This window comes from Bos javanicus, chromosome 16 (assembly GCF_032452875.1).
Source record: "Bos javanicus breed banteng chromosome 16, ARS-OSU_banteng_1.0, whole genome shotgun sequence".
NCBI classification, from domain to species: domain Eukaryota; kingdom Metazoa; phylum Chordata; class Mammalia; order Artiodactyla; family Bovidae; genus Bos; species Bos javanicus.
The window spans coordinates 38,417,725-38,439,959 of record NC_083883.1 but is presented as its reverse complement, the minus strand read 5'-3'; the positions used below and the strand labels follow the sequence as shown (position 1 = coordinate 38,439,959).

The window sequence follows — 22,235 nt, the reverse complement described above, 5'->3', positions numbered from 1 at the left end:
GAGTAATGCTGACGTACTCTCAACGGACTCATCTGGAAAGAAAAAGAAGTTCATATGCCAATGAATGGGAAAGGCAGGGAGCGGATTGATTTGAGAGAAATATTTTACAATTTGTCAAACTTGGAATAGCAACATCTTATTTTTTACCTCTCTCACTTATAAAAAAAAAGTAATGTGACAAAGTATTGAAGTATGAACTGAAGCAAAATGAATTTCAAGTACTTTTTGTTACTAACACACACTGGAAAGACTCTGACCTTATTTCAACCATTTCCCATGGTCTTTGATATGTATCTACTGCCTTCTCTGGAGAAGGCAATGGCAGCCCACTCCAGTACTCTTGCCTGAAAAATCCCATGGTGGGCTGCAGTCCATGGGGTCGTGAAGAGTCGGACACGACTGAGCGACTTCACTTTCACTGGAGGCAACCCACTCCAGTGTTCTTGCCTGGAGAATCCCAGGGACAGGGGAGCCTGGTGGGCTGCGGTCTATGGGGTCGCACAGTTGGATACGACTGAAGCGACTTGGCAGCAGCAGCAGCAGCAGCAGCCTTCCCTGGTATGGTAATAGTTCCTTAAAGGGACATCAATTTGGCAGGAATTTTTCCAAATCAGAAAAAATTCTTTTTTCCATTGTGCTATTATTTTTATGGCATGTGCTATCTACACATAAAAAGAAAGAAAAACAAAAGAAAGAGAATAAGGGATAAAGAAGGAAGAAAGAGAAAGGGAAAAAAAGGAAGAAGAAAGAAAAGAAAAGTTAAATGTTTTATAGTCAAATACATATTATTTAATTTCAGCCCTATACTTAAAAGGATGGAGTTATGTCACTCATTGGAACATCATATGTTTCAACCCAGGAAGCACAAATTAATTTCTTATCCAACTTTAAAATTGTTGCTAACTGGCTGTTGCTAGGAACTGATCTAGAATGAATCGGCAGTTCTGGTTCTGTTCTTAGTAACCCAGAGGGTATGTCATAAACACTTTGCTCTAAGTGCTCTAAACATTTTCTAATTCTGCTACTAAGGTTTCATGGGAGAGGTCTGATCACTAATCTACCCTTTGCCTGAATTTATCCAGACCAGTAGTTCAGCTCTATAGTGTTTCTGGAACACATAATGTGCACTAAACAAATGTGTATTGAATGAGACAGAGATAAAATTCAATTAATATATCTAACTCAAGTGAAACTTCTATCACAGTGAAAGATCATGGAATTGAAGCAATAAATTGAAAAGAGATGGTGTGGCATATTCTTTATAGAAAAAAAACCTAATAGGTAAAAGCAGTTTAAAATAATCTAGGACAAATACAAAACAAAATTTGATGTGGAATGTAGATGTGTGGCAAATAAGGCTGAGACACCAATTGTTCCCTGATTTCCTATTCATATACTCAAACTCCTTCAAGGTAAGGTCTGTATTTTATTCTTCTTATAGCCTCAATTCTTGGATGAATGCATTGTGCAGAATAGAATTAAGTGTGTGAATCCACAGTCATCTCCTCAGTTTCTACAGAGATAATTTATAGCTGTATCATAGAATGTATTTCTTTGAAATGTATTCATTTTGTGTGTATCTCTACTGGACGTAGATACAATTCTTCAAGTCAGGAACTATGTCTATTCATTTTAGCATACTCAAGTTTAAAGTAATGCCTGCTTATAACTTTTGGTTAAGTTGACAAAGCCAGCTGATCTGGCTGGATACACTCAGATCCTCTTCTTCCCTCAACGTGTCGTGCACACATCTCCAAAAGTACACACACAAAAGCTGGGAACTTCCAACTGAACATGTACACATATGACTACACATACAAATTACCAAACACAGTTGTTTGTGTGTGTGTGTGAATGTGTGTGTATAAGTGTGACAAAATACATCTTCTGTTTATACTGGAAAATATTCATTTTATTGCATGTCTTTAAGAATCATCAGGCTGACATGTATTTAAATAGTTGATACAACTATTTCCTAAAAGTATGGTTCAGGCTATAAGAGAACATGGGGGAGAAAAAGCACAGAGATTTATTATTTTCCCTGTGGGCCACTTTCCTCCCTGTTCTGACCCTTGGAGAAACCTAATGATGTCATAGATGTTGTCTTACATCACATTAGTGGAAAACAGAGGTTACCACCATCAAAAAGAGGATGTATTTTAAACGGTCCTTGTAACAAATCTCTTTTGCATTAATCAGATGTGCAACGTGAGCTCAAATTAATTTGAGAAGATGACTGCATTAATAGCCAGTGGATGTGGATTCTTTGGGCCACAGTGGCCATTTGATGATATCCCAAAGGCAGTCACAAGGTAAGAAGTGATTTTCTCTGAGCTTTTGAAGTCTATCAGCATTGAAATTTAAAAGCGACTTATATGGGGAATAAAAACTGTACTTCTTACATCACTGTTCTATGTTGCTGTGTGGATAAAAATAGAACAATCAATTGCTAAAATAATAAATTTCAACATATAATTTTTCTATATCAAAATGCTTTCATGATTCCTGATGTGTGCAGAGAATATCCATATGCCATATTCTCTTATACCAGGCTTTCCACAATTTTGCCCCCCCTGAATTTTCCAAATTTACTTTTTACTGCTCTCCCATTTGAACCTAATTCTCTAACCATCTCATCTACTTGCATTTACCTAAATATACAATGATATTTCATACATTTGTATATACACTGTGTATATATTATATGCATGCATGCCTGCTAAGTCGTTTCAGTCATGTCTGAGTCTTTGCGACCCTATGGACTATAGCCCGTGAGGCTGCTCTGTCCATGGGATTCTTCAGGCAAAAATACTGGAGAGGATTTCCATGCCCTCCTCCAGGGGATCTTCCCAACCAAGGAACTGAACCAGCTTCTCTTACATCTCCTGCATTGGCAGGCAGGTTCTTTACCACTAGTGCCACCTGGCAAGCCCTTTGAAAAATGGGGATTCTCCAAGCAAGAACACTGGAGTGCACTGCTATACCCCTCCAGGAGATCTTCCCAACCCAGGGATCGACCTCAGGTCTCTCACATTGCAGGTAGATTCTTTACCACCTGAGCCACCAGGGAAGCCCAAGAATACTGGAGTGGGTAGCCTATTTCTCCTCCAGGGGATCTGCCCAACTCAGGAATCGAACCAGGGTCTCCTGCATTGCAGGCGGATTCTTTACAAGCTGAGCTACCAGGGAAGTCCCCACGTATTGCATAGACACTGTGTATAAAGTATTGCTTTTTCCTAGGACATCTCTATTATGCTTTTCTGGTAAGCAATTTTTTATTCATCCTTTGTGAGCTCTACCCTTAGCTTCTCTCCACCATTAGTGGATTATACTCTTCTTGTGTCAACATTTTACTTGTTTCATGCTGCCATTATGACATGTCTCACCATGGTAAAGTTATTTGTTTACATACATAGTGAATATTTCATGTGCTTCTTGAAAGCTATAATTATATTTAATAAAGCAGGATTTACCATTTATTAGTTATCATTATGTGTTAAGAACTGTGATTGGAAATGTAATTGGAAATTCATGATTTTATACCTTTTGAATCACTCATAAACAAATCACATCCATCAGTTCAGTTCAGTTGCTCAGTCGTGTCCAACACCTTGTGACCCCATGAATCGCAGCATGCCAGGCCTCCCTGTCCATCACCAACTCCTGGAGTTCACTCAGACTCACGTCCATTGAGTCAGTGATGCCATCCAGCCATCTCATCCTCTGTCATCCCCTTTTCTTCCTGCCCCCAATCCCTCCCAGCATCAGAGTCTTTTCCAACGAGTCAACTCTTCGCATGAGGTGGCCAAAGTACTGGAGTTTCAGCTTTAGCATCATTCCTTCCAAAGAAATCCCAGGGCTGATCTCCTTTAGAATGGACTGGTTGGATCTCCTTGTAGTCCAAGGGACTCTCAAGAGTCTTCTCCAACACCACAGTTCAAAAGCATCAATTCTTTGGTGCTCAGCTTTCTTCACAGTCCAACTCTCGCATCCATACATGACCACTGGAAAAACCATAGCCTTGACTAGATGGATCTTTGTTGGCAAAGTAACGTCTCTGCTTTTCAATATGCTATCTAGGTTGGTCATAACTTTCCTTCCAAGGAGTAAGCATCTTTTAATTTCATTGCTTCAGTCACCATCTGCAGTGATTTTGGAACCCCAAAAAATAAAGTCTGACACTGTTTCCACTCTTTCCCCATCTATTTCCCATGAAGTGATGGGACCAGATGCCATGATCTTCGTTGTCTGAATGTTGAGCTTTAAGCCAACTTTTTCACTCTCCTCTTTCACTTTCATCAAGAGGCTTTTGAGTTCCTCTTCACTTTCTGCCATAAGGGTGGTGTCATCTGCATATCTGAGGTTATTGATATTTCTCCCAGCAATCTTGATTCCAGCTTGTGTTTCTTCCAGCCCAGCGTTTCTCATGATGTATTCTGCATAGAAGTTAAATAAGCAGGGTGACAATATACAGCCTTGACGTACTCCTTTTCCTATTTGGAACCATTTGTTGTTCCATGTCCAGTTCTAACTGTTGCTTCCTGACCTGCATACAGGTTTCTCAAGAGGCAGGTCAGGTGGTCTGGTATTCCCATCTCTTTCAGAATTTTCCACGGTTTATTGTGATCCACACAGTCAAAGGCTTTGGCATAGTCAATAAAGCAGAAATAGATGTTTTTCTGGAACTCTCTTGCTTTTTCGATGATCCAGTGGATGTTGGCAATTTGATCTCTTGTTCCTCTGCCTTTTCTAAAACCAGCTTGAACATCTGGAAGTTCACGGTTCACATATTGCTGAAGTCTGGCTTGGAGAATTTTGAGCATTACTTTACTAGCATGTGAGATGAGTGCAATTGTGCAGTAGTTTGAGCATTCTTTGGCATTGCCTTTCTTTGGGATTAGGTGTCCATAAAGTCCAGTAAATGCAATAGGAGAACAGAGAAACACCTAAGTCTGGAACTTAAGAAAAACTTCTAGAAGGTACAGTTTTGCAGAAGAAGAAAACTGTGGTATTACAAAGAAGTCATCCCAAAGCAATGCAGCCCAACTCTTGATGAATGTAGGCACAAAAATTCTCAACAAAATACTAGCAAACTAAATCCAAAAGTACACTAAAAGGACCAAATAACCATGTTCAAGTGAGATTTATTTGTAAGCTGCATGGATGGTTCAATATACACAAATCAGTAAGTTTACATCATATTGATAGAAAGATGACAATCATAGGATCATCTAAATAGATGCAGAAAAAGCATTTGACAAAATTCAATCCTTTCTAGACACAAACACTCAACAAACTAGGAATAGAAGGAAATTATCATATTTAAGCCCATCTATGAAAAGCCCACTGCTAACATTATACTCAACAGTGAAAAATGGAAGGCTTTATTCTAAAATCAGGAACAAGGCAAGGATGTTCATTTTTGCCCCTTCTATTTAACACAGAACTGGAAGTACTAATAAGATCATTTAGGAATGAAAAATAAATGAAGGTCATCTAAATAGGAAATGAAGAAGTAAAATTATTTCTATTTGCAGATGACATGTTTTTATATTAAAGCCCTTAAGATTCCACAACAATCTATTAGAATAAATGATTCAATAGAATTTCAAGATCCAAAACTGATGTACAAAAATCAGTTGTATTTCTATATCCTAACAATTAACTATCAAAAGAAGATAGCAATCCCAATAATAATATTATTTAAAAATTTAGAAAGAAACTTCATGGAGGTAAAAATCACATACAATGAAAACTACAAAACACTAATAAATGAGAAGAAAGAAGTCAAAAAACAATGGAAAGACAATCCATGTTAATGGATTAGAAGATTTGATATTGTCAAATTTTCTATACCATTCAAAGTTACTTAAAGATTCAATCAAATCTGTCAATGCGAATGAGATTCCAATAGCATTTTATTTTACAAAGTAGGAAGACAATCCTATATTTTATATGGGACCCAATGGGCCTCAAATAGCCAAAACAATCTTGAGAAAACACAGTATACCTAGCGGCATCTTACATTCTGATACATAAACCAATGGGACAGAAGAGATAGCCCAGAAGTAAACCCACACAGACATTCTTTATTAGAGTGAGGATGTCATCTCCTATTCTTAGTTTTCTGATAGCTTTTTAAATCATGAATTCTGTCAAATTAATTTTCTGCCTCTACTGATGTGATCATATGGTTATTTACCTTTATATTTTTAGTATGGTAAATTATTGGATTTTCATATGTTAAATAACCTTGAATTTCTAAGTTAAACCCCATATGGTCACAGTGTAGTGTATTTTTTTACATATTGCTGATTTGATTTACTAGTATTTTGTTAAAGATTATTACATGCATGGTCACTAAAGATATTTGTCTGACTATGATACCATAATAATGCCGACCCTTTTAAATGAGTCGGTAAGTATTTCTCCATTCTCTAAAATCTGCTTGAGTATGTAAGTTGACCTTATCTCTTAGGTAGAATTTATCAGTAAAGCTGTGCCTGGAGTGTTCTTTGTGTGAAACATTGTTATTAGATTTTTTATTTCTTTAAAAAAATAGAGCTTTAACAATTTCTATTTCTTCTTTCAGTTTTAGTGCTGTGTATCTTTCAAATCTAATGTCTGTTTCTATCTTTCTGATCAGTTTGGTCAAGCTAGTGAAAACACAAATAAAAAAATGAAAAAAAATATTTGAACAAAGACTTCACCCAAAATACAAATGGTAAATAAGCACATGAAAATATGCTTATACAGTTAATTATCACAGAAATACAACTCTAGTCAAATGAGATATTCTGACACATCTGTTACAATGACTTGATTAAACAAATTAAAAACTTGATAATACCAAGTGCTGGTGAGGATGTGGATGAAAATAGCACAACCACTTTGGAAAACAGCTTTGCAGTTTCATAGAGTTATTCATATATTTGCCATATAGCTGAACAATTTTACTCTTGAGTGCTTTCAGGAGAAAAGAAAACTTTAGTTGATACAAAAACCTGTGTGTAAATATTTATAATGGCTTCATTCACTGATCTCAAATACTAGAAACAACCCAAATATGGTGAATGAATGAACTGTGATACATTCATTCAGTGGAATATTACCTAACAGTAAAATAGAATAAATTAATGAAACACCATATGAATGGCCCCCAAATGCTAAGAGAAAGAAACCAGACTTGAAAGGCTATATCAACACACTTACATTTAGGTGAAAGCCTGGAAAAAGGGAAATTATAGGAACAAAAAGCAGATCAGTATTTAACAGAGCTTGGTGTTGGGGGGAATAGGATGACTCTAAAGGAACACAAAGGAATTGAAGGGATGATGGAATTGCTCTATATTTTGAGTATGAGTCATGTGCTTGTCAAAACTCATAGAACTGCACACCAAGAATGTATCTTATTGTATGCAAATTATACCACAGTTTAAAAAACACTGTACGTAATCTGCAATTTACTTTCATTCAATATAATGTTTCTAAATACTCATTCATGTTGTCTGTATAGTTCTAGTTCATTCTCTGGTTCAGAGAAATCTGCTGCATAATATTGCATTGTGTGAATATTTCAAACATATTTACCCATTCTGCAAAACTATTTTGGAGTTCTTTTTCAGTTTTTCTTTTTCTATTATGCACAACACTGCTCTGATAGTTCTGGAACAAATCTCATTGTGCACATATGCTAGAATTTTCTGAGTTATATAACTATGGGTAGAAATGCACAAATTTAGAGAATATCTTTATTCAACTTTACAAAATAACAAAGACATTTTATTCTTAAGTGGTAGTCACAATGCACACTTATACCTGAAATGGTTACTACATCATTTCCAGGATTTCACATTTTTACAAGCATTTGATATTGTCAGACTTCTTAAATTTTGTACCCTCGTCAGTGTAACATTGTATCTTTTTATGGTCTAAATTGGCATCTTCCTGGTTATTATTGAGATAAAGCATCTTTTCATGTTTTGTTTTACTTCCTATTCCTAATTCTTTTTCTCGTCTGTCCATTTTCCCATTGAGTTCTTTGTGTTTTCCTTTTTGATTTATAGCAGATTTTGAAATAGTCAGTTTAAACCTTTGTTAATTTTTATGTGAGGCAAATAGATCACATTATTTTTTAACTTATCTTTTTCACTTTCCTTACACTGGTGGTGTTGATAATCAGAAGTTATCAATTTTAAAGGAGTGAATTCATCAATATCTTATTTTTAGTGCTTTCTGTATCTTGTTTTAAAATGTATCCTTAACTGAATGTCATAAAGATAATTTATATTTTCTTCTGAATGTTTTTAAAATGTTCTCTTCTACACTTAAGAGTTTATTCAATGTGGAATTAGCTTTTGAATATGGCATGAGGTAGGGATCCAGTTTGGGCTTCCCTGGTGGCTCAATGGCAAAGAATCGACCTGCAAAGCAGGAGATTCAGGAGATGTGGGTTTGATCCCTGGGTCAGGAAGATCCCCTGGAAAAGGTCATGGCGACCCATTCCAGTATTCTTGCCTGGAAAATCCCATGGACTAAGGAGCCTGGTGGGCTACAGTCCATAGGGTTGCAAAGAGTTGGACACAACTGAAGTAACTGAGCATGCAAGCATGCAGAGATCCAAATTAATTTGTTATATATGCATAAATAATTGTTTCAAAACATTTTTTGAAAATGCATGTTTCCAAAAATACATTTTTCCCATACTGATCTGAAAATTCACTTCCATCATATTTCAAGTTTACTTATGTGCATGGGTCTTGTTTTCTTTTTCACTCAGGTTGTCTCCCTATGTCAATTTTATACCTTGTAATTATTATTCTGATATATCTTGATATCCAGTTGGGTACGTTCCCCACTCTTTGGGATCATCTTCTTTATTTTGTTATGCATGTGATATCTGTTTACCTGAAACTAATAGACTGCCACATATTTCTTCAGCAAAGATGTATTTATTTGGGCTCAGCAGAACATTGTAATTTGGGGTCTGAAATTGAGGTGAACCACTTGCAAGTGCCCATTAGGCAATGCTTTTATAGAGAGAAAAATTATGTTGGGAGGGCTATAGTAAACAAAGAGTCCATGACTTTTCATTGACTGTGACCTTGCCAGGAAAGAGGAAGACTCCTCCTTCTGTCAGGCTCTGCTATCAACAGGGGCCATAAGAGCTCCTCATTCTGCTTCCCAACTCTATTTAATTGAGATTTTCATTTATTAGTCTTTTATGTAAGTGAAAGTGAAAGTCACTCCATTGCGACCCCATGGACTTTACAGTTCATGGAATTCTCCAGGTCAGAATACTGGAGTAGGTAGTCTTTTCCTTCTCCAGGGGATCTTCCCAACCCAGGGATTGAACTCAGGTCTCCCACATTGCAGGCTGAGCCACAAGGCAAGCCCTTTTATAGATATAGATTAGTCTTTTTAGATAGAACAATTTAGTTAAATTCAGGTTAATTTTCATCAAGAATACTTAATAGGTGCTCACTTTGGCAGCACATATACTAAAAATTGGAACAATACAGAGAAGATTAGCATGGCTCCTGCACAAGGATAACACGCAAATTTGTGAAGCGTTCCATATTTTTAACCATTACAATATTGTAAAGTAATTAGCCTCCAATTAAAATAAATTTAAAAAAACTGTGAAGTTGCATAAGAAAAAAAAAGAATACTTAATAGGTGATCTTGTGTGCTTCCTATTGCATATACTATCAGGGACTATGACTACTAATGATACCTCATTTACTTGTTTGTTTAAAATGCTGATCTCCCCATTGTAAAGTAACATATTTTATTCCATTTAGAATTATCAGGTAATTTGTGGGGTGAAATTTTGCCACATTTTAAATTATGTTATAATAAATCAATGAGGTGTATTATTTCTCGGTGTTCACAGAATAGTAACTATCATGATATTGCTCTAGTACTAGCAGACATTTTCTGTTTAAAAATGAAAAAAGCTTTCCCTCATTAAAAGGAGGTAAATTATGGTTTATTTCCAAAAGACTTGGATTAAATGCTTTATTATTTCCTTTAATTACCAATTTTCAGAGTTAAGGATTTGATGTAGTCATTACCTTCAATGAAAGTGAGGTTTTGTTTTTCTGTGTTTCTATGAGTCATTGAGTATCATTATGGACTCCTGGATTTTTATTATGTGTTAAATCAACCATGTAATTATTCCTTTTGAGGAAAATTGCCTAAAAATTGACTAGTGTCTTTTGAACACAATCCCATTAATATTTCTTACTTTCAAGAATAAGATGCCTAGGCTCAAGAATAAGATGCCTACTGTTCCCACTATAGACTGAAAGTTTCTCTAGTTCAGCCCCAATTTCAGTTTATCTTATTGATCTAGTTTTCAGTTCTTCCTGCCTGGCCTCAGGGCATTTCTTTCAGTTTTTTTTTTTTTTGTTTTTTTTTTTTGATTGGATGATAATTGCTTTACAATGTCATATTGGTTTCTGCCATACAACAATGTGAATCTGTCATAAGTATACATATGTCCCTTCCCCTTAAGCCTCCCTCTTTCCTCTAGATTTTTGTTGTGATTATTGTTTCAAGATCAGATATGCATTTTTTTCAACTCCAGATATTTATTTGATGTCAACTATGAGCCAGGTGCTATCCTAAGGATTCAGAAGTAAGCAAAGCAAAATCTCTGATCTCAAGACGCTTACATTGCAAGTATGTGCAGGAGATGCAGGTCTGATCCCTGGGTTGGGAAGATCCCCTGGAGAAGGAAATGGCAACCAACACTTGTATTGTTGCCTGGGAAATCCCATGGACAGAGGAGCTTGGCAGGCTATAGTCCATGGGGTCACAAAAGAGTCACACAGGACTTAGTGACTAAACAACAACATACATTTTAATAGATACTGTGATCTGGCAATATTAGATAGTGTGGAGGTTTTAAGGTAATCTACCTATAAGTGATGATTTGTAAAATTTGTATCAGTTATGAGAATGAATATTAAAAAAACAAGAAAACAGGAAAGAACTGCAGTATTCCAAGTATGAAATGATTAGGCTAGTAGGTAGAAGTGAGAATTTAAAAGCTGGATTGCAGAAATATCTTGAAGGAAGAAATGATAAGATTTTTAAATAGCTTAATAAGAGGTCATGATACAAAGAAAGCTGTCAAAGTTAGCTTTATAACCATCCCTGGAAGACTGGAGGAATGACTAAAACATTGATAGAAATAGTGTAGCCTGTGTGAATGGGTAGGCAATACCATCTCTTATTGGTATGGACTGTGTCCATACTTATATATTCCGTGTATTGCATTGCATTAACTTAGTGCGTATGAAAAAGACAGGAGAAGAGTGGTGTTGACATAGCCCAAGGTGTCAAAATGGAGAACCTAGAGTAAGTGACAGGATTGCAGGTGGGGAGTAGAAATGCCTTCTTCGTATCCCTCCTTTGATTCCACATATAAGTGATATTATATGGTATTTGTCTTTCTGACTTCATTTAGAATGATGAGATTGGCACATTATATCAACTCTATTTCAGTTTAAAAAAGATAAAACCAAAACAAACAACAACAACAAAAAAACAGCCCCCTGCCCTATGGCCAGAATTGCTAAGAGCTGCCTGTCTCAGGGAAAATGAATCCAAAAGTATCTAAAGTTCAGAATAGTTCATTGAAGTTGTAATTTCAGGAGCTGTTTTCGTTGGGGGGAGGGGGAGAGGGGAGGGGGGAAGTGCATTGTAGATTTAGGATATCAAAGTGGAAGAGACAGATTTGCCCTTTGATCAAAGTTGATATTAATTGTATTCATTTTGTACAAGGGCTACATTGTCGGCACAAATTCCAACTTCTCCAGCGCAATCAGTGCTCTTCCTTTTCCACCTTCCTTTTCCACAATGCCCCACGTACACGCCTTTCTTTACAGGTTCTTAGCCAAGGGCTGGACTGTTCAAGAGCATTCTCTAATTAAATGGTTAATGGATTTCTTCTCCCTGTCTTGAAGCAAAAGACCAGAAATTCCAATTCGACTGGGGGGATGACTCTTTCATTTCCCATCCTCAAGGGGGCGGTGAGCACGGAGACACCCTTTAACTAAGCACGCTGAAATCTGCCGCAAATACTTTCATGTTCGGCTGCAGGGTGCGTCAGATTAGTCCCAAGGGCCAGCCCCGCATACTGAGCCTGCGCACACTGGCGCCGCTGGAGCAGGCGCATGCGCCTTGGGGCGGAGCTCACCCGGGCAGCTGTGGGCGGGTCTGAGCAGCTCCAGTGTTTTGGGGCTCAGTAGTGGTGGGAGGAGCCGGTGGCCTCACCGAGGTAACCACAGCGCCGTAGCTGCCCCGCCTTGCAGGCCTCAGGACTGTCATCGCCTTTGGGTGTGGGGTACATTGGCCAGCGTCCCCGGACATAGCCCGGCCGGCCTCTCTCAGACACTCCCATCCTCCCCACGCCGCCGTCGTCGCCGCCATGCAGGGGGAGGACGCCAGATACCTCAAAAGGTGACGACTCCCCAAGGGTCGGTCCTCCCCTCCTTGCTCGGACCGTGAGGATATTCTTAAGAGGTTCTTGGGTTGGCCATGAAGTGTCACTGGGCAAAGCCAGAGGCTTAGAATAGGGATGGGAGACGGGAAAAATCATGGAAAGGGAGGGATAAAGGTGAATTGAAAAGAGGAAGGGGTCCTTGTGGGGTGCGGTTTTCTCCAGCCTTCTTCCCTGACTCAGCGGGGCCCTGACAGCATTGAAGATGGTTTCCTCGATACCTCACATTGTGGGAGAGGGGAGAAGGGCGGAGTATACTGTGTCTCCTCTCTCCCCGCATCCCATCCTCCGACTCTCTGTTTCCCCCTACTAGATAAATCTTATGGGTGCTTGGAAATGTATTCTGGCGCCTCTGTTCTGTGTTCTCCAATATGGGGTTCGCTGCCATGGGGTTTTGAAATAATGAAGGGGAAAGAAGTGGTGGCTTTTAATTCATGGAAGGCTGGATTGAGATGCTGATGTCCAGTCTGTTTCTGCTTTCCTCATCCATTTCGTTCATTTCACTGCCATGTATACTGTAATTTTTGTTAATTATCAAGAGATTTGTTCGGAGCATGACATGAAATTGGCATTTCTTTAGTTTAAAAATGTTTGTAGTATCAATTACTCCTTAAAGAAAAATGTAATCTCCGACTATTTGACTCAGGTCGAAGATAAGATCATCCCTCAAAGAAAAAAAAAGATACCTTTCATTGGACCAAGAGTTAGTAGTGATGGAAGAGAAAAAAAATACTTTAATAAGAACTCTTCATTTTTAGCTGAGGCTTTATCACTGATTGTGTAAATACCCTTAGTCAGTCTCATGTATTTTTTTGGACTCAGTTTCCTTATGTAATAGTGGGGCAAATATTACTTAATGAGAGATATGAGAACCACATATAAAAATATTTTTAAAAGATAAAACATACATGTAAGATAGTGACATCATTTCAATTCATAATATACTTTTACTAAATATATTTATCCTGGCTTGGAGGGCCGTAATCATAGAAAGATCTAACCTTTAACAGACTCTTAAAAGTGATTGAAACTATTATAAAATCAACCAACCAACCAACCAATTGCATTCACCTTCTTTGCAGGCCTAAGGTGTATATTGCCTGTCTATCATATTGTATGGAAATATATCTGAAATTGATACATAACCAGGGCTTACCAGTAAGCATTTTTTAAAAAATGTAATCATAGCAGGTATACAGTCAGCATTTATTTCCTCACTGAATTTTGCTTACATCATTCATTTAAAATATCTTGATTGAAAATTTTGTGAAAGAAGAAAACAAGAAATTCTCCTTCACCTTTTAAATTCCAGGTTCTTCCAGAGCAGAGTCACTATTACATCATTAGCTTATTTTCACGCAATTGTAGTTGTGCCAGAAGATAGTTTTATTAGAATTCTTGTACCCTGTGGTCCCTTAGGCATCCTATGACTTGTAATTGTCAACCCATTGCTTACTTTTATATGATGGGGAGTCCAACAAATAAAATCAAATTAGCCACTCTGATGTAATGTTTGCAGTAAAATAAGGTCAGAATCTGGAAAGACTGAAATATACACTTCTCCATTTTGTCTAATTTGGACAACATAAATAAAGAGTTTGCATTGCCTGCTTTCATTTTAGAAATGTGCATCCAACAAATAATCATATAGACTGGATGGCTTATAATGTTTTACAGAACATTCCATTTTAATGATTGATTCTTTGATAGTAATTACCTGTATTCCTTTTGTAATAATTTTACTTTTATTTTGTTTTTAACAAGAGGGCAGTATGTTTTCAATCTAATTGATTCACTCTAGTTTTAATTAGAGTGATTATTATAATTTCAGTGGTTACAATAGCTATTTCAGATAGCTACAATAGTAGCTATCACTGAGAAATCTCTAGTCTCTTTATATTTACATTTATGTAATACATTGCTAAGTCATTGCTAAGTCACGTCAGTTGTGTCCGACTCTGTGTGACCCCATAGACGGCAGCCCACCAGGCTCCGCCGTCCCTGGGATTCTCCAGGCAAGAACATTGGAGTGGGTTGCCGTTTCCTTCTCCAATGCATGAAAGTGAAAAGTGAAAGTGAAGTCGCTCAGTCGTGTCTGACTCTTTGCGACCCCATGGACTGTAGCCTACCAGGCTCCTCCATCCATGGGATTTTCCAGGCAAGAGTACTGGAGTGGGGTGCCATTGCCTTCTCCGATGTGATACATTAGAGAATCAAAAATTGGGCTTCATTTTTCTACTGCCAGTTAGTATTTTTATTTAATAATGCTTAATACATACTTACTAAATACTTACTGCATGCCTAGCATTGTTCTGGTCACTGAGGAAATGATGAAATAGACACAGTTCATATCCTCAGTCAGATATACACACAAATAGTATAAATAGTTAAAATCTAGTGGGGATTAAACAATGTTTTTTGACTCTTAAAACTCTCTAATGGCTTTCCATTGCTCTTATAGCACCTGCCTTTTCAGTTTCATCTCTCTCTGTTCCCCTCTTGCCCCCAACATTTTCAGAAATTACTTCTTTTAGATCCCTGTATGTTTCGGTGTTAGATTCCAAGGGCCCTTGCCTGATTCATTACCCAGCTAACTCTTCATGTTTCCTGTTGCAGCTTAAGTGTCACTTCTGTGACACTGTCCTTTCCCACCTCACAGTCTACCTGAGCTGCCCTTCCCCACCACACAATCCACCATGCAGGTCATATACACCTGCTAGCTTTCCATAATACCCAATAAATTGTCCTTTGTTCGGAGAAGGCAACGGCAACCCACTCCAGTACTCTTGCCTGGAGAATCCCAGGGACGGGGGAGCCTGGTGGGCTGCTGTCTGTGGGGTCATACAGAGTCGGACACGACTGAAGCGACTTAGCAGCAGCAGTAACTACTTTGTTATTATTGTTTGTCTTTCTCATTGGTCTATAAGCTGCAAAAGGGTAAGAATTTCTGCATACATATTCATAAAGGATATTCATAAATTATATTGAAAATATGTTGTGTTTTGATGGCGTCTTTGTCTTTTTCTGGTATCAAGATAGACTGGCCTCAGGATAAATTGGGAAGTGTTCCCTTTGTTTTCCGTAATTTTAGAGGAGTTTGAGAAGGATTGGTGTTAATTTGGTAGAATTCACTGTTGAAATTATCTGGTCCTAGACTTCTCTTCGGAGAAGGCAATGGCACCCCACTCCAGTACTCTTGCCTGGAAAATCCCATGGGCGGAGGAGCCTGGTAGGCTGCAGTCCATGGGGTCGCTAAGAGTCGGACACGACTGGGCGACTTCACTTTCACTTTTCACTTGCACACATTGGAGAAGGAAATGGCAACCCACTCCAATGTTCTTGCCTGGAGAATCCCAGGGACGGGGAGCCTGGTGGGCTGCTGTGTATGGAGTCGCAGAGTCGGACACGACTGAAGCGACTTAGCAGCAGCAACAGCAGGCTTCTCTTCATTGGCAAATTTTTCATCACTGATTCAATCTCTTTACTTATTAGGGGGGAATTCAGAATTACTATTTCTTTTGAATCAATTTTGGTAGTTTGTAAGTTTCTAGTAGTTTCACCATTTCATCTAGGTTATTATCTTTGTTGGCTTACAGTTCTTAATCTCTGTGAGGTCAGAGATAATAGTAGTAATGCCCACTTTAATTTCCAGTTCTAGTAATTTGAGTCTTAGTTAAACTAAAGGTTTGTCAATTTTTTTGATCTTTTCCAAGAACCAACTTTTGATTTTTTTAATTTCCTCTGTTGTTTTTCTATTCTCTATTTTATCTCTGTCTTTATTATTTTCTTCCTTCTAATAGCTTGGTGTTTCATTTGCTCTTTTTCTAGTTCCTCAAAATATAAAATTAGGTCATTACATTGAAGTCTTTTTTAAAAATTGATATATAATTGACATATACCATTATATTAGTTTCATTATGTACAACATAATGATCTGATATTTATATATATTGTCAAATGATTACCACACTAAGTCTAGTTAACATCCATCACTACACAATAACAATTTTTTTTCTTGTGATAAGAACTTTTAAGATTTATTCTCTTAGCAGTTTTCATGTTACAGTATAGTATTATTAACCATAGAAACCATGCTATACATTGCAACCCCAGGTCTTATCTCTTTTATAACTGTAAGTTCATACCTTTCAACCACCTTCACCCACTCCCCACCCCGACCTTTGGCAACCACCAACTTATCTGTATTTATGAGGTCACTAACAAGTTTTGTTTTACTTTTATATTTCACATATTAGTTTGAAAATATGGTATTTGTCTATCTCTGAATTATTTCTCATAGTATATTGCTCTCAAGATCTGTTCATATTGTCGCAAATGATAAAATTTCCTTTTTATTGCTGAGTGTGTATATGTGTGGGAGTGTACAGAGATGTGTATTGTGTGTGTGCATGCGTGTGCATGCTTGCACGCTCAGGACTGTCTAACTCTTTGTGACCCCGTGAATTGTAGACCGCCAGGCTCCAACCAGTCCATCCCAAAGGAGATCAGTCCTGGGTGTCCATTGGAAGGACTGATGCTGAAGCTGAAACTCCAATACTTTGGCCACTTGATGCGAAGAGTTGGCTCATTGGAAAAGACTCTGATGCTGGGAGGGATTGGGGGCAGGAGGAGAAGGGGACGACAGAGGATGAGATGGCTGGATGGCATCACCGACTCGATGGACGTGAGTTTGAGTGAACTCCGGGAGTTGGTGATGGACAAGGAGGTCTGGCGTGCTGCAGTTCATGGGGTCGCAAAGAGTCGGACATGACTGAGCGACTGAACTGAACTGAACTGAATATGGTTTTCTCAACAGTATTTATTGAAGAGACAGTCTTTTCCCAGGTGTATATGGTTGGCTCCTATGTTGTAAATTGATTGGCCATATGTGTGCGGGTTTCTTTATGGGCTCTCTATTCTGTTCCATTGATCTGTGAGTCTGTTTTTATGCCGGTACCATATGCTTTGATTACTGTAGCTTTGTAATATAGATTAAATTTAGGGCACATGATGCTGCTAACTTTGTTCTTCCTCACATTGCTTTGGCTATTCAGGATCTTCTGTGGTTCTATACACATTTAGGATTTTTTGTTCTATTTCTGTGAAAATTGCTATTGAGTTTTTTTGATTTTTTAATTTATTTTCAGTTGGAGGGTAGTTGGTTTACAGTATTGTGTTGGCTTCTGCTATACAACAACATGAATCAGCCACAAGTACACATGTGCCCCCTCCCTCCTGAACTCTCCCCCCATCCTCCCTTCACCCCATTCCACTCCTCTCAGTTGTCGTAGAGCACTGGATTGAGCTCCCTGTGCCCATACAGCAGCTGCCCACTGGCTCTGTTTTACACATGGTAGTGTATATATGTCAGTGCTACTCTCTCAATTCATCCCACTCTCTCCTTCCCTCACTGTGTCCAAAGTCTGTTCTCTATGTCTGAGTCTCTATTTCTGCCCTGTTGATTGGTTCATCGGTAGCATTTTTCTAGATTCCGTATATAGGCATTAATATATGAAATTTGTTTTTCTCTTTCAGACTTACTTCACCTGTGTAACAGGCTCTAGGTTCATCTACCTCACTAGAACTGACTCAGATGTGTTCCTTTTTATGGCTGAGTAATATTTCTTTGTACATACGTACCACAACTTCCTTATCCATTCATTTGTCTGCCAGTGGACATCTAGGTTGCTTCCATATCCTAGCTATTGTAAATAGTGCTGCTATGAATACTGGGGTACGTGTGACTTTTTAGTTACAGGTTTATATGCCCAGTAGTGGGATTGCTGGGTCATACAGTAGTTTTATTCCTAGGTTTCTAAGGAATCTCCATACCGTTCTCCATAGTGACTGAATCATTCCCACCAGCAGTGCAAAAGGGTTCCCTTTTCTCTGCATACTGTCCCAACATTTATTGTTGGTAGATTTTTTGATGATGGCCATTCTGACAGGTTTGAGGTAATACCTCATTGTAGTTTTGATTTGCATTTTTCTAATAATGTGGTGTTGGAGAAGACTCTTGAGAGTCCCTTGGACTGCAAGGAGATCAGCCCTGGGATTTCTTTGAAAGGAATGATGCTAAAGCTGAAACTCCAGTACTTTGGCCACCTCATGCGAAGAGTTGACTCACTGGAAAAGACTCTGATGCTGGGAGGGATTGGGGGCAGGAGGAGAAGGGGACAACAGAGGATGAGATGGCTGGATGGCATCACTGACTCGATGAACGTGAGTGTGAGTACACTCCGGGAGTTGGTGATGGACAGGGAGGCCTAGCATGCTTCGATTCATGGTGTCGCAAAGAGTTGGACACTGAACTGAGCTGAGCGACTGAACTGAACTGAACTGAATAATGAGCCATGTTGAGCCTCTTTGTGTGTGTTTGTTGGCCATCTGTATGTCATCTTTGGAGAAATGTCTGTTTAGGTCTTCCTCCAACTTTTTGATTGGGTGGGTTGTTTTTCTGATATTGAGCTGCATAAACTGCTTGTATATTTTGGAGATTAATCCTTTGTCAGTTTCATTTGCAGTTGTTTTCTCTCTTTCTGAGGCTTGTCTTTTCATTTTTTTAATATTTTCCTTTGCTGTGCAAAAGCTTTTAATTTTAATTAAGTCCCACTTGTTTCTTTTTGTTTTAATTTCCATTACTTTAGGAGGTGGGTCAAAGAGGATAATGCTGTGACTTATGTCAAAGAGTGTTTTGCCTATGTTTTCCTCTGAGAGTTTTATAGTTTCTGCATTGAGATTTTGATAAGGATTGCATTTTAATTTTTAGATTGTTTTGGGTAATATGGACATTTTAACAATTTTAATTCTTCTAATTCATAAGCATGGAATATATTTCCCTTTATTTGTGTCTTTTTCAATTTTTTTCATTATTGTCTTATAGTTTTCAATATACAGGTCTTTAATCTCCTTGGTTAAATTTATTTCTTAGGTATTTTATTCTTTTTGATGCATTTGTAAATGAGAGTGTTTTCTTCATTTCCCTTTCTGGTAGTTCATATTAGTGTAAAGAAAGGGAACTAATTTATATATGTTGATTTTATATCTTGCAACTTTACTTAATTTTACTAGTTCTTAACAGTTTTTTTTGTGGAGTCTAGGGTTTTCTATGTAGTATCATGTCATGTGCATATAGTGATGGCATTATTTTTCCTTTCTGATTTGGATACTTTACACTTCTTCTTGTTCAATCATTTTGGCTAGCACTTCCAATACTATTTGAATAGAAGTAGCAAGAATTGGCATCCTTGACTTGTTCTTGATCTTTCAGGAAAAGCTTTCAATTTTTCACTCAATATAATGTTAGCCATGGGCTTGTCATATACGGCCTATATTGTGTTGAGATTTGTCCCTGTATAACCACTTTATTGACAGTTTTTATCATAAATGTATATTGAATTTTTCAAATGCTTTTTCCATATTTATTGAGATGTTTATGACTTTTATTCTTAATTTTGTTTGGGTGTATTACATTGATTGATTTGTGTTTTGTTGAGCCATCCTTACATCCCTGGAATAAATTCCATTTGATAATTGTTTTAATGTATTGTTGAATTTGGTTTCCTGGTATTTTCTTGAGGGTTTTTGCATCTGTGTTCATCAGGTTATTTTTCTGCTTTGTAGCGTCTTTGTCTGGTTTTGGTATCATGGTAATATTGGCCTCATGAAATGAGTTTGGGAATGTTCTTTCCTCTTTAGTTTTTGAGAAGATTTTGAAAAAGATTGGTGTCGATACTTTAAACATGGGTAAAATTCACCCATGAAGCCATCTGATCCTGGTCTTTTGTTTGTTGGGAGGTTTTTTGCAACTGATTTAATCTTATTAGTAATCAGTCTATTCTGACTTTCTATTTCTTCATGATTCAGTCTTGAGGGGAGTAGTGTATGTTTCTAGGAATTTATCTATTTCTTCTATGTTGTCTAATATGTTGGAATATAATTGTTAATAGTAGTTATTGAGATCTTTTATATTTCTATGGTATTAATTATAACCTTTTTATTTCTGGTTTTATTTATGGACCCACCTCATTTGATTGCACTTTGCTCTATTACACTTTGCAGATATTGCATTTTTATAAATTAATGTTGTGGCAACCCTGAGCCAACCAAGTCTATCAGTACCATTGTTCCAATATCATTTGTTCACTTCATGTCTCTATGCCCCATTTGGTGCTTCTCCCAGTATTTCAAATTTTTCCATCCTTGTTATATATGTTATGGTGATCTGTGATCGGTTATCATTGATATTACTATTGCAAAAGATTATATCATGCTGAAGATATGGATGGTTAGCATTTTTTAGAAATAAATATTTTAAAATTAAGATGAGTACATTGATTTTTAAGCAAAGTGTTATTGCACACTTATATCACAGCATAGTGTAAACATCGCATTTATGTGCACTGGGAAACAAATGTACATGACTTGTTTTTAATGATACTTAATGCTTTATAATGATACTTCCTTTATTGCAGTGCTCTGACAATGAACCCTTAAGATCTCCAAGGTATTTGTACAACTCTGTCTTTTTCCTGGTTAGCCTAGCTAAAGGTTTGTCAATTGTGTTTACCTTTCCAAAGAACCAGCTCTGAGTTTCATTGATCTTTTCTATTGTCCTTATAGTGTCTATTTCATTTATTTCCCTTTTGATCTTTATTATTTCCTTTCTTTTACTAACTCTGGGTTTTGTTTGTTATTTTTTTTCCAGTAACTTAAGGTGTAAAGTTAGATTATTTGAGACTTTTTTTTTTTAAAGATTTATTTATTTTTGGATGTGCTGGGTCTTCCTTGCTATGTGCAGGTCTTCTCTAGCTGTGGTGAGTGGGACTGCTGTACTCTCCATTGCGGCGTAAGCTTCTGATTGCCGTGGCCTCTCTGGTTGCAGTGCCAGGGCTCTAGGTGCACAGGCTTCAGTAGTTGCAGCACGTGGGCTCAGTAGTTGTGAATCACAGGCTGTAGAGTGTTGGCTTAGCAGTTGTGACGCACAGGCTTAGTCGCTCTATAGCATGTGGGATCTTCCCAGATCAGGGATGGAACCCATGTCCTCTGCATTGGCAAGTGCATTCTTAACCGCTAGACCACCAGAAAAGCTGTTTTGTTTTGTTTTGTTTTGTTTTGTTTTTTTTGATATAGGCATTTATCTCTATGAACTGCTAGAACTGCTTTTGCAGCATCAAGTTTTGTTTTATGTTTTATTTTCACTTTTATTTGTCTAAAGGTATTGATTTCTTTGACACATTGGTTGTTCAGTATTATGTTGCTGAAGTTTTATGTTCAGTATTATGTTTCTAGGTGTGTGTGTGTGTGTGTGTGAGTGAAAGATAAACTGGCTTTTTTATAGAGTAAAAACTGGCTGGCAGTTTTTTCCTTTCACCATTTTGATTATATTCTGCTACTTCTGAACTACAGAATTTCTGTTGAATATCTGCTGATAATCTTATGGGGATTCCCTTGTATGCCACAAGTTGTTTTATTGAATTTAAGATTCTCTCCTTGTCTTTAACTTTTGACATTTTTCAATATACCTTGTTATGGCTTCCTTTGGATTCATCTTATTTGAAACTCTCAACAGTATGAAAAGACAAAATGATAGGATACTGAAAGAGAAACTCCCCAGGTCAGTAGGTGCCCAATATGCTACTGGAGATCAGTGGAGAAATAACTCCAGAAAGAATGAAGGGATGGAGCCAAAGCAAAAACAATACCCAGCTGTGGATGTGACTGG

The 22,235-nt window shown here is 37.5% G+C and overlaps 1 protein-coding gene and 1 non-coding gene across 4 annotated transcripts in view; both read left to right on the top strand.

Annotated features, from left to right (window-relative positions):
- Positions 1 to 1,073: 1,073 nt before the first annotated feature.
- Positions 1,074 to 22,235, top strand: part of KIFAP3 (kinesin associated protein 3) — a 157,465-nt gene continuing 136,303 nt past the window's right edge. The window contains exons 1-2 of one of the 3 annotated variants that reach the window (XM_061382571.1): positions 1,074 to 1,412; positions 2,200 to 2,312. In XM_061382571.1, the coding sequence (XP_061238555.1) occupies positions 2,233 to 2,312 (80 nt within the window). In that variant the 5' untranslated portion in view covers positions 1,074 to 1,412; positions 2,200 to 2,232. Of the gene's footprint in view, positions 1,413 to 2,199; positions 2,313 to 12,194; positions 12,472 to 22,235 lie in introns of those variants that run through there. The other 2 variants (XM_061382572.1, XM_061382574.1) reach the window with 2 other exon arrangements.
- On the top strand, positions 9,477 to 9,584 carry LOC133228317 (U6 spliceosomal RNA). Its single transcript, XR_009730173.1, has one exon. It is a non-coding gene; the product is annotated as a U6 spliceosomal RNA (small nuclear RNA).